This window comes from Corvus moneduloides, chromosome 1 (genome assembly GCF_009650955.1).
Source record: "Corvus moneduloides isolate bCorMon1 chromosome 1, bCorMon1.pri, whole genome shotgun sequence".
Lineage (NCBI taxonomy): Eukaryota > Metazoa > Chordata > Aves > Passeriformes > Corvidae > Corvus > Corvus moneduloides.
This window is the reverse complement of record NC_045476.1, coordinates 679,063-697,068: the sequence shown is the minus strand read 5'-3', so window position 1 is coordinate 697,068 and position 18,006 is coordinate 679,063. Positions and strand designations below refer to the sequence as shown.

At 56.5% G+C, this 18,006-nt stretch overlaps 1 protein-coding gene across 3 annotated transcripts in view; it reads right to left on the bottom strand.

The window, feature by feature from the left end:
* Nucleotides 1–1,501: 1,501 nt before the first annotated feature.
* Nucleotides 1,502–18,006, bottom strand: part of DHX30 (DExH-box helicase 30) — a 31,565-nt gene continuing 15,060 nt past the window's right edge. For all 3 annotated transcript variants that reach the window (XM_032120605.1, XM_032118959.1, XM_032119821.1), the window contains 17 exons: nt 17,116–17,226; nt 14,793–15,148; nt 13,997–14,123; nt 12,828–12,977; nt 12,213–12,365; nt 10,644–11,465; nt 9,439–9,517; nt 8,848–8,952; nt 7,661–7,836; nt 6,208–6,414; nt 5,810–5,891; nt 5,143–5,336; nt 4,910–5,069; nt 4,515–4,672; nt 3,984–4,087; nt 3,768–3,907; nt 1,502–3,255 (listed from right to left, as the gene is read on the bottom strand). In XM_032120605.1, coding sequence (XP_031976496.1) covers nt 3,020–3,255; nt 3,768–3,907; nt 3,984–4,087; nt 4,515–4,672; nt 4,910–5,069; nt 5,143–5,336; nt 5,810–5,891; nt 6,208–6,414; nt 7,661–7,836; nt 8,848–8,952; nt 9,439–9,517; nt 10,644–11,465; nt 12,213–12,365; nt 12,828–12,977; nt 13,997–14,123; nt 14,793–15,148; nt 17,116–17,226 — 3,360 coding nt within the window. In that variant the 3' untranslated portion in view covers nt 1,502–3,019. The remainder of the gene's footprint in view (nt 3,256–3,767; nt 3,908–3,983; nt 4,088–4,514; nt 4,673–4,909; nt 5,070–5,142; nt 5,337–5,809; nt 5,892–6,207; nt 6,415–7,660; nt 7,837–8,847; nt 8,953–9,438; nt 9,518–10,643; nt 11,466–12,212; nt 12,366–12,827; nt 12,978–13,996; nt 14,124–14,792; nt 15,149–17,115; nt 17,227–18,006) is intronic.

The window sequence follows — 18,006 nt, the reverse complement described above, 5'->3', positions numbered from 1 at the left end:
AGGCAGCGTTCGCCTTCCGCCCTCCTCGCACGGGTCCCGCCGGCCGAAATCACCCACGAGGCTCCACCGCGCCCGTCGTGCCCATCCCACCGCAGCGTTCGGCATCGCCCGCAGCTCCCGCTGTCCCGTAACGCAGAACACCGAGTCAGGAGCGAGGGGAGTGACCGCGGGGTGCGGGGCGGTGCGGCCGGGGAGGAGGGCTCGGGGCGCAGCAGCCCGGAGGCTGATCCCGGCTCTTGGCTCCCTCCGTGGTCTCGGGAAGCCACTCAACCTCTCTGCCTCAGTTTCCCCATCTGCAAAGGTGGGGGGGATTCAATTTTACCTCACCGGGCTGTTGTGAGGCGTGAGCAGCGCGTGACGTGTTCTCTAAATGTGACGTATTATTATTATTTTGTGTCATAGGATTATTCTGCAGGGGGTGCCCGAGGAGGGGGAGACTCCGCTGTCCCTGCGCCGTGGTGGGGGAGGCGAGGGCTGGAGAGGGGAGGTCTGTGCTTGGTGTGAGACAACAGCTCTGGGGGGGCCGGGGCAGAGCCCCCGGCCCGGGGGGAACCCACCGGTTGCTTCTGCCTTTGTGTCTCCCCTCCCCGGGGGCTGTAAGAGCGTCGTCTCCTTAGCAACATTTCCTGACTTGATGTTGTGATTTTACTGTTGTAAAGGGTTGAAATAAAGCTTCTAGATGTTCCTCCTCAGGCTGGTGTGACTCTGTGGGGCAGGAGGGCCGGGCGGGGGGCGATGGCACAGTCCGGAGCACCTGAGGTGGTGCTGGCAGAGCGCTAAGGAGGGGGCTGAAGGAATTCGGGTGTCTCTGATTTCAGCCACAAGAGAATTTCCCTCCCTGGCTTTGCTCCTGCACTCAGAGGGGAGGGGGCTTTGGGCTGACACGGGGCCCTGCGGTGCCCATGGCACAGCTGGAACAGCTGGCACAGCCAACACAGCTGGCACAGCCAGAGGGCACCGGCACCTCCCAGGAGGTGCCCCTGGCCACTCACACAGATAAAGGTTTCCCACCTGGGCTTGGATGTGACCTGAGACCCCAACCAGGATTGGGACCCAAGGTCCAGGTCCCTATGGCTGGAGCAGCTGCTCCTCTGCCCCTCCTTGAGCGCTGCTGTGGGAACATCCCCAGCTGCCCCAGACACATGGGACACACTGGCTTGGCTTCCCCAGGCACTCGAGGTCGGTTTTCCTGGGCACTGGGACACGCTGGGCTGGGTTCTCCAGGCACCAGCAGCACCAGGACACATCTCGTCCCAGCAGCCCCCCCTCAGTGCCAGCCCCCTGTGCCCACAGCCACTGTCCCCTAGGGGTGGCTGGGGTCCCTGTGGGGGCACAGCATGGCCCTGCAGCCCCTCACTCCCCCACAGCCCCAGGGCAGCTCTGCACCTCTCCCAGCAGACAAGCCGCCAATGCTGCTCTTCCCTACCCAGGAAAAGGCACAAAAGCCAAACTTTGCAGAAAAAAAAAAAAAGTAAAAAAATAATGAAGAGGACAGAGGCAGTTCCTACTCTATCCCTTTTTATTGTCTTTAATCTATGTTGTAAAAAGATCCAGTATCACATAACAGCCACGGAAGTATCCCAATATCACACTAGTTCGGAACCATTTAGACAATAGCTTAGTCTTTTTTTTTTTTTTTTTTGTCTTTTTTTTGTCTTTTTTTTTAAACCTGCTGGAAGGGAAAACCATACTGCCCATTATACAGGCCAAAAGAAACAAACACTGGTCAAATAATAGTGACAACCTCAAGCAAGTGAAATGAAGATGAGCAGTTTGGAGTGACCCCAGGCTGCAGGACTCTGAGGGCCCCGCGCCGGCGTCCCCAGGGCCGGGGGGAGCAGAGCCTCGGAAGGGCCCCCCTGGGCCTTGTGCTGGCACAGCCACGGCGCCTTAAAGCCCATGAGCAGTAACTTAAATGGTAGAACTGGGAGAACCAAAGGGTGGCCCCGGGGGGCGCGGGGCAGGAGCCCCTGAGCCATGGAAACGGCCTCGCTCCCATTCCCGGCTGCAGGTACAAAGAGCGTAAGAAATGGGAATAAAAAGAAAGGAGCCCAGGCCCCGGGGGGGCACAGCCCTGGGCACGAGGGCTCCCGTTACAAACCCCGACCCTCACAACAGCCCTGTGAGGTAGGTCACTGTCTTCTTCGGACAGAGAATCCAAGGCAAAGCTGGGACTAAACTCCAGATTCCTCAGTGAGTGCTGTGCCTGTCGCAATCCTCCTTCCACAGAATATGGTCCCTGTTCATAGAAAACAAAGGATTTTGTGCCTCTGCTCCTGGCTTCCTGCAGGAGCGGCGCTCACAGGCAGCCTGGCAGCTACAATCACGTCCTGTGTTGCACAAGGGACAGGGATCCGGCCTCCTCCACGTGGGGAGAACAGGAATTTTAAAAAAAAATCATAGGAACAACTCAAGAGGACGAGAAGTACAGGCAGGTTGGGAAGGACGAGTCACATCTCACACTCAGACACCACGACTGTGCTGGGGCTGGCAGGGCCCCTCGGATCCCGCGTGGAATTCCTCTCCATCCGGTGCTTTCGGGGCTTCCTCCATGTGGAGAGTGGAGAGACAACGATCAGCGATCCCCTCCCTGCCGGAGCTGCTGGATCCACGATCCTGGCACAGCCGGGACATCCGTCCTCCTCTTGAGCCCAGAGCAGCTCTGGCCCCGGAGCAGCTCCAGCCTGGCCCCGTGGGGAGGGGGCAGAGGAGGGCCCGCAGCAGCCGTGTCCTTGTTCCCGGTCAGGGACCGGCGCTGGGACGAGCGGAGGAGGCGGGTGGGCGTCCACGGAGCTCGCGCCGGGGTCCGTCGGCACTCCCAGTCCATTCCCGGCGGGACTGCGCTGCTCTTCCCACGCGGTGACCATGCACGGAGCCGACAGCAGGAGATTCAGACAACATTAATCTTCTAGGATGGAGAGAGATGACTTCACAAGGGATAAATAGAACTTTATTTAAATAAACATTTGTGAACATCTTTATACAAATTACAAGTCCCCACACGAGGCTGCAGCTCTGCCTACGAGCCGAAGCTGCCGGGAGGGCCCTTGAGCAGATCCACCAGGATGTCGAGCAGTTGGCTGTGCTGGTGGTGCAGGTCCCCGGGGATCGCGGCCATCTCGTAGCACAGGCACGTCTCCACCATCTTGGAGAGGGACACGCGGAAGTCGCGCAGCAGGCGGATGGTGTAGGAGTCCCCCTCCAGCACCAGCAGGTCGCTGTCCGTCAGGGACACCGTCGCTCGCCAGCCGTCATCTTGGGGGGAGGGAGAGCGCGTGAGCGGGGCTGCTCGGGCTCCTCTGCTGCCCCTGGGGCAGCTCCTCCCCACACTCGTTTCAGCCAGGTCCGGGGACTCGACTGGGCCGACAGCTCCCACAAAGCCAGGCAGCTCTGAGCACGCACTGGGATCCTCCCCGTTTCCCACAGGAGGTGACTGACAGCACAGCCCTACTGAGCTCGCGGCCTAGAGACCGACTGCAGCACTGCCAAAACCCCAGGGGCTGAAGGGACACATCCCCAGGGACAAGTGGGATCCTACCAGCTCAGCTCCCCTCCCCAGGATGCTCCAGGCAAAGCCTCAAGGCTCAGCCTTCGGGGGCTGGCTTTGTCTCCCTGCAGAGCAGCAGCCAGGAAGAGCTCACAAACCCTCACCTGCACAGCCCCATCACGGCAATGCGTGCCCAGCCCGAGAGCCTTGGGAAGCAGGAACTGGGGCCAGGGAGCAGGGGGAGCAGGGAGAGCAGGCTGGGCGCCCCCGGAGCACTCACCTCGCACGTGGATGTCAGTGTCGGTCATGAGCAGCACGGCCAGCGGGTGCACCTGGGACGAGTCCCGCACGAAGACGCCGCCGTTGGACTTGACGGCCATGAAGTAGGTGAGCCAGCGGCTGTAGAGCTTGGACGCCTCCCTGCAGGGGCAGCTCCGTCAGCCCGGCCGGGCCGGCACAGCCGCTGCCCCGTGGGACCCCCTCCCCGCTCACCCACCTGTTGATGGTGGACTTGTGCAGCAGCACGGTGCCGGCCTTGGTCCGGTACGCGTAACTGTTGGGCTTGAACTTCCCCTGGCGCGTCACCTTGCCTTGTCTCACCTGCCACGGGAGGGGACTGTCACAGCCTGCACCAGCCCCGGCAGCCACAGCCACCCCTCTGACAGGGGGAGGGGGATGATGTCCCTCCACTCCCAGGAGCTCCATGGCTTAGCGGAGCGCGTTCTGGGGTGACCACACCTGGCAGTCACCCAGTGCCAGGCAAGGGACAGACAACAGGAGGAGGAAGATGCCACCTCAGGCAGCAAACAGGAAGAAAATGCCACTCAGTGGCTCCCAGACCAAGTGACAAGAACCTGAGCATGGACCCAACACAAGCCGGGGTGGCCACTCCTCACGAGTGGGGATCAAGGACAGAGCACAGGGCAGAAGCCTGGCTTGGACACTCACTCCCAGGAGAGCAGAAGCATCTCTGCACCTCAGCACTCCGGTGACAGCAATCCCCAGAGAGCGATGGCAGCACCAGTACCTGGATGAGGTTGGGGTAGAGCCCAGCCATGAGGACGCCCTTGACCAGTTCCTCCTCCTCGCTGTACTGGTTACACACAGACGAGGGCATGGTACAGTCGGACGGGGACGACACCAGGAAGGCTTCGTAGAGGTTCTCAGAAAACTGCTTGACAAGGCCTGGAGGGAGGAGACAGGCCCAAGGATGAGATTCACCCTCTCCTTTCCCCCATGGAATGAGTCACCCCGGCAGGGCAGCACCAGCCCAGGCTGGGACAGGAGACCTGTCCTGGGCCAAAGCCAGACGCTGCCCGGTGCCACGGTCGCTGGCCCAGCACAGCCCACTTGTGCCCCGTGTCCCTCCCTGTGCAGCAGCTGTGTGGGGCCAGGGGAGGGGCAGGATGGCCCCGAACTCACCGTTGATGAAGCGCAGGCTGGGCCCGTACAGGTAGTAGTCCTGCAGGTAGTTGTCCCTGGCACGGCTGTCCCTGCGCCGCAGCACCTCCTCCCAGCCCGCCACCGCCCGCACGAAGGCCAGGTGGTCACTGCCGCTCTCCCGGCTCAGCACGGCCTTGGCCTGGGACAGGGACACAGGTGAGCCACGGGCAGCTCCGCCCCCCGCTCCCTCCTGTGCCAGGGGGGCTCCTCACCTTGTCCACCTCGGCGCGGTTCTGCAGGCTGCTGCTGAAGGGGTCCCGCGTCAGGCACGACACGATGACCAGCAGGGGGTGGAGGCAGCGGTAGATGGAGGCCAGGACAATGGCCTTGGCCAGCCGAGGGTCCGTGGAGATCTGGGCCAGGCGTTTGCCCAGAGTGGTCAGGGCTTCCCGCTGGTCCAGCACTCCTGCAGGAGAGCCACCCACGTGGCACATCCATCAGCTCCCAGGGCAGCCAAAACAGGGCATTTGGGAACTGCCAGGGCTGGGAAGATTTGGGATGACCTCCTGAAGAGGCACAAGGACAGGGGCCTGCAATGAGCACCCAGAACCCCCCAGGTCTAACTGAGCTTAGGACAAAGAAACAGCTGTCACAGCCACAGGACCATCAACAAGGCCCGGCCCTCAGCTCCAGATCACCACTTCCCTTCCATCACCTCCCCACCGTTTTTTTTTTTTTAACCTTGGGAAGTTACCCCCAATTCTTAAGCAAAGCAGTGTGGGAAATAAAACAGCACAGAGCATGGGGTTTGGGAAAGTCACTATCAACTGCCATCCCCATCCAGGGACAATCCTGCCCAGTCTGCCCCACAGCAGCCTGGGCCAAGTCCCACTTCCCACGTTTAGACAGCAGATGTGTTTCCATTGAGAATTAACTCACCGATCTCCTGCAGCAAGATCACGGCTTCATCCACAGCTTTGATGTCAGGGCTGTCCAGAGCCTTGGAGAGAAACTCAACTGCCTGCAACACAGCAGGGAAGGGAAAAAGTGAGCCTGTTTCCCATACAGGTATGTGGGAGAGCCCTCAGGAACCCAGACTGCAACATAATTCCCTCTTTGTTTGCCTCCAAGGACATGAACTCAGCCCTCTCCATTCCTTCAGTCTTCCAGACACACTCTGTAATCTCAGAGATCTACAGAGTTCCTGGTCTGAACCTCCCTGGGCAGCACCGTGCTCAGCAAAGCAAAAACTCAAGCAGCAGCACTCTGGGTTCTTCCAGCTCCTGTCCCTGGGGCTCCATGAACCCTGCTCATTCCCTGCAGGCAGCTGTGCTCACCGTTTTCTCTGGCATGTGGATCTTGGCCTGCACCACCAGGTTCTCCAGGGGCGTGCGCAGGATCTCGGGCACCTGGTACGTGGGCATCTTGTCCAGGCGGCTGCGCGGGAACAGGTGGTAGGCGAAGCCCGACTGGCAGCGCCCGGCGCGCCCGCGCCGCTGCACCACGTTGGACTTGGACACCCACACGGTCTCCAGGCAGGACACCTGCGGGGACAGGAGCAGGGTGAGCGCTCCCACAGCTCTGCTCTGTTCACACCATGGAACCCCAGATTGACTTGGGCTGGAAGAGACCTTAAAGCCCATCCAGTGCTACCCCTGCCATGGGCAGGGACACCTCCCACTGTCCCAGGCTGCTCCCAGCCCTGTCCAGCCTGGCCTTGGGCACTGCCAGGGATCCAGGGGCAGCCACAGCTTCTCTGGAAAATCCATTTCAGCCCCTCACCATCCTCACAGCCAAGAATTCCTTCCCAATATCCCATCTAACCCTGCCCTCTAGCACTGGGAATTCCCCCTTGTCCTGTCACTCCAGGCCCTTATCCAAAGTCCCTCCCTTTGCCATCTTTCCACCCAGCCAAGAGAACTCAGACTCCTCAGGACTGATGAATGGTCCCACAGGGCCAGGGGTGCCTTTCCCTCTCTCCTGCCTCTTGCAGTGCCGCTCTCTGTCCGGCAGCAGCACCGGGGCTGCATGGATGGGACCCAGATGCCACCTGCTGGACACCTGTCCCAGGCCCCATCCCAGGGCCCCCCATCCCAGCCCTGCCTCGGGGTCTGCAGTCTGAACTGAGATAAAACCGAGAAAATATCAAAGGGTTGGGTTTTAACCAGAACTGCTCCAAGGTGTGAATGGCCACCTGGCCCTGGGAGATGATGTTCTAGAACAGGGGCAGAGGGATGCTCCCAGAATTCCATCTCCCAACAGCAACAGCAGCACAGTTGCCTTCACCTTGCTACAAAGGTGTACGAACAAGAGCCTTCCCAGGGCACAGCACTGCCAGGAACAGGCCCTAGGGCAGCAGATCGTCCTTGGAAAGCTGAGGAACAGGCTGTGGGATTGGGCCAGGAGAGCTGGAATTGAGCAGAATCTAACAGGTCAGGGCTGCCCTGCAAGGGCCAGCAAGAGATTTTTGATGAAATCATAGAAAAAGGCTGAAAGCAAACAGAAAAGCTACAGATGTTCTATGGTGAAACAGAGAGCTGGAAAGGGAGTAGGATTTGCCTTAAATTTGTTTGAAAAAACTCAGAATTTGATGGGGAGCCTGGCTCAGAGCTTGGACACAGCAAACACTGATGAGGAGCCAAACACTGTCCCCAAACAGGGACACAACGCCTGTGTCCCAGGGGCCAAATAGGAAGCAGCTCCATCATCCTTAGTGGCACCTCCAACACTCCTCTGACCACAGCCCTCTCCAGTGCCCCAAATGAGTCAGAGGCAGCAGGGCAGCAGTACCTTGGTCTTGAGGTCGTAGCGCTCCTCCTTGTGCGTGCCACTGTCCACCACGTGCACGATGTCGTTGATGGTGATGGAGGTCTCCGCGATGTTGGTGGCCAGGACAATCTTCCTGACGCCTGGTGGAGGCCTCTGGAAGATGTTCTGCTGGTCCATCATGGGGATGTTGGAGTGCACTGGGAAATCAAAGCAGAGTCAGTCCCGCCCGGCTGAGATTCTCTTGTACCATCACCCCCTGCTTCCAGAGATGGGGGCAGAAATGGGGACACCAGCTACCAATGGTCACAGCCAGCAGCTTCCTGCCAGCCAGACCCCAGGAAGAATCTTCCACAAGTCATTTGGGAAAGCCTCACTTCAGTTGCTTCAACCTGTGGCTCAGTAGCAGCAGGAGCTCTGCTCACCTCATGTCCCAGAGCACCCCAGGAATATCCCTGGCAGAAATCCCACTCCCTCCCACAATCCAGTTCTGAAGCTGCCCCTCCTCAAGAGTCCCCTGGGGCAGGGGAATGGGGAATCCTCACTACCACCTGGGTCCACTGTCTGAAGTGGGTCTCAGCAAGGGCCCGTGGCTGTCCTGTGTCCCAGCTTTGCCCTGTCACAGCTCAGCGACGCGCAGGAATCCCCAGCAGCGGCAGAGGAGAACAGGCACCTTCCACCAAACAACACCTGCACTTATTAACAGCCCAGCTGCTCAAAGCTCTGCTCCTCCCTGGCCTGGTTTGACATTAAATAGGCAGAGCTGCTAAAAAACAAACAAAAAATGCCAAAACCCTAAAGAGCTTTGCAGAGCAAAACTGGCTTTTGTTATAAATTTCCTCCTGGGGCAAGGAATGTTAAATTCACTGATCAAAGCTGAGCTCTGGAGTTCACCTGCATCCCACAAAACAGGTCCTGAGATCTTTTCTGTGCAGGCTCAGCATGCAGCCACAACACTGCAGAACTGAGCTGCTTTCCCCTTGCCTAATTCCGAATTGCTGGAGGCAAATGGGAAGCCACTCTTTGATCACACACAGGAGTTACTCAGCCTCTGCTAGGAGGAGTTACTCACACTTACCACACACCATTACACAGCTGGGACATCAAAGCTTACCAGCACTGTACCAGAGCAAAGCTGAAGGAGCACATTGAGCCAATTGTCCCAGATTCTCCTGAATCCTGGGAAGAAGGGGCTGGCCCTGCCCTCTCACCTGGCAAGACGAGGTAGCGGCTGTTCTGCGAGCCCAGCATCTCCAGCAGCCGCTGCTGCACCCCTTTGATCTCCTGCCAGCCAGGGAGGAAGCACAGGATCCCACCTGGAACACACCGGGAGTTAAGAACACACAACCTCAAAATCCAGGTGCTTCTCCCCAGCTGGAGACACAGGTTTCCAGGGCAGAAAGCAACCAGGCTACCTGGGGTTTGACAGTGAATAGCCAGGAGCTTTGAAACACTTCAATCTCTTGGAAGTCACCTGAGAGTTCTGCCTTCTTCCCAAAAACATCACCCTCCAGGCAAGGGTATTTGACAGGATGGGGCTCCAACACAAAAGGCAATTGTGCAGCACAAGGCTGCCAGTGATGGAGCACAGACAAGTCCTAGACCAGCTGCCCAGGACACTGAGGAGTCCAACCCTGTCTTAGCCAAAGACTCAGAATTTGCTTGTGCCACATGGCTCAAGACCACTTGGATCAGCAGGAATTCAAGGAGCCCTTGCACAAGAGGCATCGGGGTGTGTCTGGAGGGGTTCCCTTTCTCTCCCCCCAGCAGAAGGAAAGAGCTCGAGGTGAGGCAGGACCCACCTGGCTCTCCGTGGGCATCGATTTGCAGCACGAGGTCAGTGATCAGGTCAAGGTCGAGGACACACTCATCGTCGGATTGCTGGGTGGAACAGGACAGGCAGGTCAGGGAGGTGTCAGCACACAGCACAGGGGCACCCTCCAGAGCACCTTCTGCAGACAGCAAACGCCTGTACTTGGACAGCCTGCCCAGGACTTGGAGCCAGGAGCCTGGTCTGGGCTCCATCTGGAACCTGCTCTGGTCACAACTGCTGCCAGAGAGAAGGCACAGTCCCTTCCCACTGTCCAGATCTCAGAGCTGAGATCTGTGCACCTCTGCTGAACAGCACCTCACAATTAACAGAATTCCCATGAGACACCTGTGGACAAACTGTGCCACATGCACCTGGGAGTTCAAATCCATCAGGCTCTGAGCAGCAGCTTCTGTATCTCTCAGTAATTTGGAACAGACCATTAAAGCGCAGATAAAATCCCTGCCACAGCAGAAACAGGAAGAATGCCCTGGAGGCACTGGGATACCCCAAGCGAGTTTGCTGATCATCCAGGACTGGGAGAAGTGGCTGATACTTCAGACACTTGTTCAGCCACAGGGAGGGATCTCTCCAAGGCTGGAAAAACGGGCTGAAAGACTCCAGACCAGCAGGTTGGACCAGAAAACGTCTGGAGATGCCAGCCAACCTCAGTGAGTCTGTGACTCCATGACCCATCACTGGTATAGGATTACCCAGAGCACAGCATATGTCTGGAGGGCATTTTCCAGAGGAACAGTCAGACTAGTTGCAGAAAGCAGCAGTCAGGGAATTCAGTCATGCAGGACGGTGAGCACTGAGGTAACAGTGCTGGAAGCCACAACCATCCCAGTCCTGGGCCATGCTTGCCCGGGGTGTGCAAACATCCAACTCTGTGTCTGTGTACACACAGCAACGAGCCCTCAGCCTACTCAAACATCAAACTTCCCATTAAAGGGAGACAAAAGCAACTCGACCTCAATGTGGAGTCATCTTCATGCATAATTTAATCAAACTCCTCTGGGGTTCTACTCAGCCGACTACACTTCACAAGGACTAACGTGGAATTAAAGCTAAGCAGTGTCCAACAACCACAGGGAAGCAGGAGCAGTTCCAGGCCCAAACTCTCCCCCTGCTGATAGGCCAGAAGCCAGTGCCCCATCCAAGGGGGACAGCTCCCCCACGACACTGCACACCCACCTTGATCTCGTAGTGCCGGTGCCGGTGCCGGCCCAGCTTGGCCAGGATCTCCTCCAGGTAGTATTCCTTCACCGGGTACATGAAGCCTGGCACCTTGACCACGGGGCAATCCCCAAAGTAGTGGGAGAAGCGCTGGTTGTCCCCAGTGGCGCTCATGAGCACCAGGCGCAGGTCGGGGTTCAGCTTCTGGATGCCTTTGAGCAGGATGAGCAGGAAATCTGTGTTCACGTCCCGCTCGTGCACCTCGTCCACCACGACGTGGCTGACGCCCTCCAGGCTGGGGTTGCCCTGCAGCTTCCTGAGCAGGATGCCCACAGTGCAGAAGAGCAGGGCCCCTCCCCGGGCAGGGGGTTTGCTCTCCAGCCGCACCTGGTAGCCCACGTTCTTCCTCATGTTGGGCCCCAGCTCCTGCGCCACGCGCTGGGCGACCGAGATGGCGCTGATGCGCCGGGGCTGGGTGATGACCACGTTGCAGCGCGCGCCGCGGCCCTCCAGGATGTAGTGTTCCAGCAGCAGCTGCGGGATCCTCGTGGTTTTCCCACAGCCCGTGTCTCCTGCTATCACCACCACGGGGTTCTGCTCGATGGCTGACAGGATGGTGTCCTTGTGAGGGTCTACTGGCAGCGGGTGGCTCTCCTGCCAGGAGGCTCCTCTCCTTTTCCAGAGGGCCAGCAGGTTCTGGCTAAGGCGCACTTCCTCTGCTTCCAGCATGGGGATGTAGGTCTTCCCCGTGATGGCATCGCTGATCGCACCGGATTCCTTGGTCAGGTTCATCATGTCATCAGCGATCCGGGGCCTGGACTCCCTGATGTCCACGGGATACTGGGAGAGAGCGAGAAAGTTGGCGAGGACAGCAAGGTTAGTACCGGTCCTAAGAAGGACAGAAAGAAACAAGTGCCTGGAACAGACTCAGCCAGTCTGGCTTGGCCAAGGCTCTGCCAAGGTCTCCTCAGATCTTAGGTAACTCAGCCTTGTTCGGAACTGAGGTTATTTAAAGTGAGAACTAATTTGGGCAGCCCCCTGTGTGTTCCTTGCTGCATTCCCTGTTTTAGGAGGGGTATTAGTGCTGCTGCCTGAACTGACAGGCACAAACCAGTAACTTCAGCTCGCCAACACAACAGCCCCTCAAAGACAACTTTTGGAAACTATCAAGTTACACCACCACCCAGACACATAACTTACACAAAACACAAGCGTTTGGCTAAGCCAGAAATATTCTGTCTTGGCAAAAGAAAGAACAGAAGTCCCACATCCCACAGGAAGAACTACAAGGAGCAACAGGTCAGGAATTGTCTAGAACAAAAATCAAAGCATTGGCCCAGATGTTCACGGGATTAGAAGTTGCTGAACTTTTTATCAATCACAACTTTTGGATTCAACCTTAAGAGTCCTGGAGTCTTCCAAAGGGAAGGCCACTGCCCAGAAAGGGCAGCAGAGACTGATCAGGTTTTGTGGCAACAATCAAACCATGAATTCCCTCAACATTTTGACAGGAAGCTTTCAAACACATCCAATTCCTGAAGTGAAATGGGATCAGGCAAAGGAGATCCTCAGGGGGCTGAGCCTTACGTGGTTCAGGTAGTTCTCAATCTTGCGCAGGGTGGCCTCAGGGACTTTGATGTGGCAGGGCTTCCTCTGGTTCTCCCCCAGCTCCCGCAGGGACGTCATGTTGTACATGGCATGGCTCAGGGGGTTGTTGTTCTTGTCCACCAGGCCAAGGCTCTGCAGGGAACAGGCAAACAACACCATCAGGTCTGAGGCTGCTCACACCAAGGGCTGGTATACAGAGCACCCGGATCCCATGTTTGGATAGGCCCACTCCTTACCATCCCAAATCCATCAATTCCTGCCTTTCTTGCCACAGCAAGAAACCAGACATGATCCCACTGCAGCTCTGGAGAACCAGACACACCAGACACAACACTTGCAAGGTCTCAAACAGTCCCATGAGAGGAACAGCAGACATGACTGCAAAACCCTCTTGTTGAGTCCCTTGCTGTGGTTCTGGCATGCTGTGAATCCCAAGGTTTGGAAGTTCATGTTTATTAAGCATTAGCTCATTAAGCAAGCCAAAGATCAGGAAGTTTCCGGCATCCCCTGTCAGGCTCAAACCCAGTGAGTGATGTGGGAGGAGCTGTATCCACAGGCACATCCCCAGGGGATACAGGAGCCTGGGGCACTCACCTTCAGCTTCTGACAGGCCAGAGCTGCTGCTTTGTTCTCGGCCTCCACCTTGCGCCGGCCCTTGGCAGCGAAGGTCATGGGGCAGGGCCAGCGCAGTGTGAGCTTGCAGATCTTGGTCTTGGTGCCCACCGTGCGGAACTGCATGTACTCCTGCAGGAACGACAGCACCGGGCTCTGCAGGACAGCCTGGGCCCAGAGGGACCACCCTGCCCAGCCCCTGGCCCTGCCCAGACACCCCAGCAGCCCCACCCTGGGCACCCCTGGCAGCGCTGTCCCAACGCTCCTGGAGCTCTGGCAGCCTCGGGGCCGTGCCCATTCCCTGGGGAGCCTGGGCAGTGCCCAGCAACCTCTGGGGGAAGAACCTTTCCCTGCTCTCCAGGCTGATCCTCCCCTGGCCCAGCTCCAGCCACTCCCTGGGTCCTGTCCCTGTCAAAGGGAGCAGAGCTCAGAGCTGCCCCTCAAGAGGAGCTGCAGCCCCTGCTGAGCTCTGCCCTCAGTCTCCTCTGCTCCAGCTGAACCAACCCAGTGCCCTCAACCACTCCTCGTGTGGCCCTTCCAGACCTTTCACCACGGGGTTTTTTGCTGGATTAGTTGGATTTTTTGGGATTTTTTAAAATGGAGCACTAGAAGGAGTTTACTGCACTGAACTCCACCCCCTCAGCTCGCCAGGCGCTGTCTAAGCCAAAGTGAGAGCAAGCAGCTGTGGGGAACATCCTGAGAGCCTTGGGGTGGAACTCAGCTCCTTTCTGCTGAACACCTCCTGGGAAGGAGGTGGGTAACACATCCCAGGAAGGAGGATCACCAGATACGGGCAAGAATCGAGCTGTGGAAAGATTCCATCAGCACAGAAGCTACACATTGCTCCCAGTAACACAAACTTGTGCTTGTTGCAGATATATGGGGAAAGGAAACCTTAGATAGTATCTCCTTCATTCAGACAGCAGCTCCTCCACTGCCCTGGCCTCAGGAGCAACATTCCTCATGATTCTATCAAGACATTCCCTCATGTCTCACCACAAAGTCTTTTCTCTGCTGTTCACACTGATTTCTCTAGGTCTAGTTCTAACTTCCCTCCTCTCCCCAGTTCTGCTGCCCAAAGAAAGCACTGAAAGTGATTCCAGTTGGAGCCTCTGAGCTTTGTCCCTGGCAGGGGTCAGACAGCACCTTACCTTGACTGTGGAGGAAGAGGTTGCAATCTGAATCACTTGGGCCAGGAGATTTTTGGGAAGTGGGAACTGCGTCAGGGCACGGATGGCGGTGTTGTCGTCTGTCATTTCAATGGAACTCCCTCCTCGGCTGCATGGAACATGAGGAGAGTTGGATGTACAAATGCCCACTTGTGCTCAGACCCACTCCACTCCAGGAGTGCTGCTGAGCTCTGAAACCACTCAGTGAAAGCCCAGGTAATTCTGGTCATGTGCAGAGTCCAGCTGTCCCTTGCTACTAAAATCTGTCGGTCACGACCACCCAGCCCAGCAAAGCCACCTACTATAGAGTGATCCAACCTTCACACCAAGGCTACAGACTAAACAGCTCTAAACAGATTTAATTAATAAATAATTCTGAATAAAAAACCCCATCACTGAAATAACCACCATCACCTACATCTACACCAAGATCTGTGCTCATAAAGTCAAGCAGGCAGCTTCAAGCAGGGGATGAAAAGGAGCATATTTAGCACTGCCCTCAAAACCAGGGTGGTCAAAACCTGGTGTAAGTGCACATGCACCACTTCTGGGGATGGAAATGTCCTTAGGCACAGAAGAATAAGGTAGCTAACAAGACTGGAGGCAGTCTCTCCAGAGGGCAGAGCTGCAGAGAAGAAGTCTATGCATTCCCTGGATGGCAGCCAGGTACAAGACCAGGCTGCCCCAGTATTCCTCTGGCCCATCTCCAGGCCCCCCCCAGCTACAGGAAAACCCTCCCTTCCCTCTGCCCTGGCTCAGCATTCCCAGCCAGACCCACCTGGCGTCTCTGCCTGGGGTCCGGGCGTCCTGGTGTGCCATGGGCAGGTAATCCGAGACATCGATCGCCTCCTCCTCCAGCTCTCCTTCCTCCAGCTCCCCCTCCTCCAGCTCCCCTTCCTCCAGCTCCTCTCTCCTCATGGCTTTGGGCATCCTGCCCTGCTCCATGGGCTGGATGGCATCATCGGGCTCCATGCGGCGCCAGCAGGTGGACAGGTCAGCGAGGGAGGGGCCGGACTTGGAGCGCCACTTGCCCTCGGAGCACCAGCGCTCGTCGGGACAGCCCAGCTGGTCGGCCAGCAGCCGGTACTTGGCCGCATCGAAGAGCTCGTTCCGGGGGCCCAGCAAGCCCCAGCCCTGCAGGAGACAGGGGCAGCTCTGGGAACACCCCCCTGCAGCTCTGGGAACACCCCTCTGCAGCTCTGGGAACCCACACCCTGCTGGGGACAGCGGGGCAGGAGCGGTCCCCTCCTCTCCTTCCCCACGCAGAGAGAGAGCGAGGAAAGGCACTTTCAGGAACTCTGAACTTTCCCCCGCCACTGTTCTGTACCAACGGGAATCTGGTCCCTGCCCTCCCTTCCCAGGGCATGCCTCTCAGCCCCACACAGCTCCTTAGAAAGGGTGGGCCAGGATTTATTGGGGTTTTACAAACTCTTGGCTATATTTAGAACCCTCAAGTTTTGAAATCACCCTCAGAGCAGGAAGTGCATCTTTTTGGGAAGGCTAGTCTGAACTGGCATAATCTGGGATAACACAGGATGAGAATTCAGGGAATGGTTCATCTTTCATTTCCCAGGAAGAGTTTTTTGTACAAGCAGCAGGAAAATGTCCCTAACCTGGCAGATTCTGAAGCAGGCCTGCAGTAATTAAACACTCTCCTACCATCACCATTTAGGACTGAACCTTGCAGGAAGCTCCAGACATACCTGGAGTGCAGCACACATCGTTTCTTACCAGGATGCTGCAGTAAGTTCTAGCTTTAATTTTCATAAATTAAAAGTTACAGCTTTGACCTTTTAATGGCCTTAATGGGCCTGTACTATAAAAAGCTGTATTATTTTGTGCTGTGGGAGTGCCTGAGACACCAAAGTTCACCTGGCTTGCTGCTCTACTCAAAGCCTCTGTATTCACTCTCTGCACTAAATAGATGCTATTAATTTTCTTGAACTGATGGCTTTTTAAAGCAGCATTTGTAGCTCTTTCTATAGCTGTGATCACACAAGGCCTCCATCACAAGGGTCTTCTGCCAGCTTCAGAAAGCTTTGCATGTTCCATCTGTGGTTTCAGGGGCCTGGGTTTTGGTTTAAGCTCTAAACTAAAGTACACTTCAGCCATTTCCAAAATTTGGGGAAAATGTGTCAATAGGGTATTTTTCTTTGAAGTTTCCTTTGAAAACTTCCAGGCTCTCAAAGAAAGCAGGGAACAACACTGGACTAGGGAGGATAAAACCAGGATGTGTTCCCAGTGAACGCTGACTGCGTGAGGTGGAATCAAGTCAGTGAGTGAAACAAGTTTCTGATTCCAGGATTAGAGGACCAGCTTGAGCAGCTGAGGAAGCTGAGTTTTCACACTGTCTTCCTGAATTTCTGAAAACTGGTTATTTCCTCACAGAGCATTCTGATCTACAAGCAAACCAAAACCTGTCTCACTGTCAGAGCATGCACAGCATCTTCTCCTGAGCAGAGAGATATCCCTGTTCCCATTCTACACACAGATCAATGGGACACTCTCAAATCAGTCTCACTTGCTCAAGGTAACATAACAGCCAGGGGCAGAGCTGGAGATAAAACTGCATCTTTTTCTCAGCTATAAAACACCGTCGAGAGAGACCTTCAGAGTTTTACTGTGCCTGTTTGATACTGGCTGCACACACCCATTTCTAGCCATAAATAAGTGCCAAACAAAGCATAACTGTCAGAGTAACAGCAAAACACAACATGTAATTGCCACGCTGGCTTTGATGAAGAGGAAACAGGAGGCTCTGAAGGTCCTACAGCTGCAAACACACCCAGCTGTGCTGGCAGAAGTGGGAGTAAGTGACCAGCAAACCCACCTGAGGGATGCTCTACTCGCTGTAGATACTGGGACTAAGGAGCTGATTAAGGTCCAGGACAAAAGGAACAAAGACCAGGACTACCTGACGCAAGCGGGATTTTAAGCTCAAATGGATTCAGACTCAAGACTTCACCCTCTACCCCTGACTACCAGAGGGGCCAACTAAGGGAGTGCACAGGCAAAGAGAGATGAAAGAGTTCCCATCACCAGGCCAGGCTGGCTGCACACTGCAGGGTGTGTCGGGCCAGCCGAGCAGCAGCAGAGCTCACCTTGAAGAGCTGACACGCTGCAGCCGCCGCCTGCCGCTCCGCATCGATCTTCTTGGTCCCATAGCCCTCCACTTCCACATTCTTCGGCCACTTTATGTGGAGAGTGACTTTCTGAAAGGCAAGGAGAACCAGAGAATGAGCCAGGGCAAGCTCTCCCCTCCACCAGAGCACACCCACTCCAACCATCTCTGCACTCCAGGCAAAGAAGAGAAACACAGAAGAAAACTGTGAACAAAGTGTTGTCTGGTCCCTTCACAGGAAGCTCCACTCCAGGAGCACTGAAGGAAAAGGCTGAGCAGGGCACAGAGGTGCCACAGCCCCACAGGAGCTGCAGGGCTGAGGTCCAGCGTGGGCTGTGGTGTCACAGCGTGTCAGCACCGAGGGATAAATGCCAGGAGGTCATTACAGGAACAATTCCATTCCAGGGCTGTCCCTCTGCACTCTGCAGCACACCAAAGTGTGCCCCGGAGCAAGATCCCCTCTCCAACAGCTTCCAGCTGCAACAGCAAGGAAATCTTCCCAACTGTCTTCCTCACTGTCATGGAAGCAGCACAGGGTTGCCTCAGCTCCCAGGCACTCCAGCACTCAGTGGGCACAGGAGCACCCAGCTCCAGCACAACACAAGCACTGGCAGAACCACAGCCCCACCACAGCTCCTGCATGGGAGCATCCTCCTGGATGGGAGCACTAAATCCTGCAGAGAATGCTGAAAGATGAAGCCTGCCCTCTTCAAAGAAGTGCTCCAAATCAAGAGCTCGCTCAGCTGCTGGCCCTGCAGATGCCACAAGGCTCCAGGAGGGAAATGCCTAAGGAATTCTCTCCTGTTTCTGCAGCACAGATGAAAGGCAGCAATGGATGGATCCACTGGGGAAGCCCAGCCTCCAAGGCTGG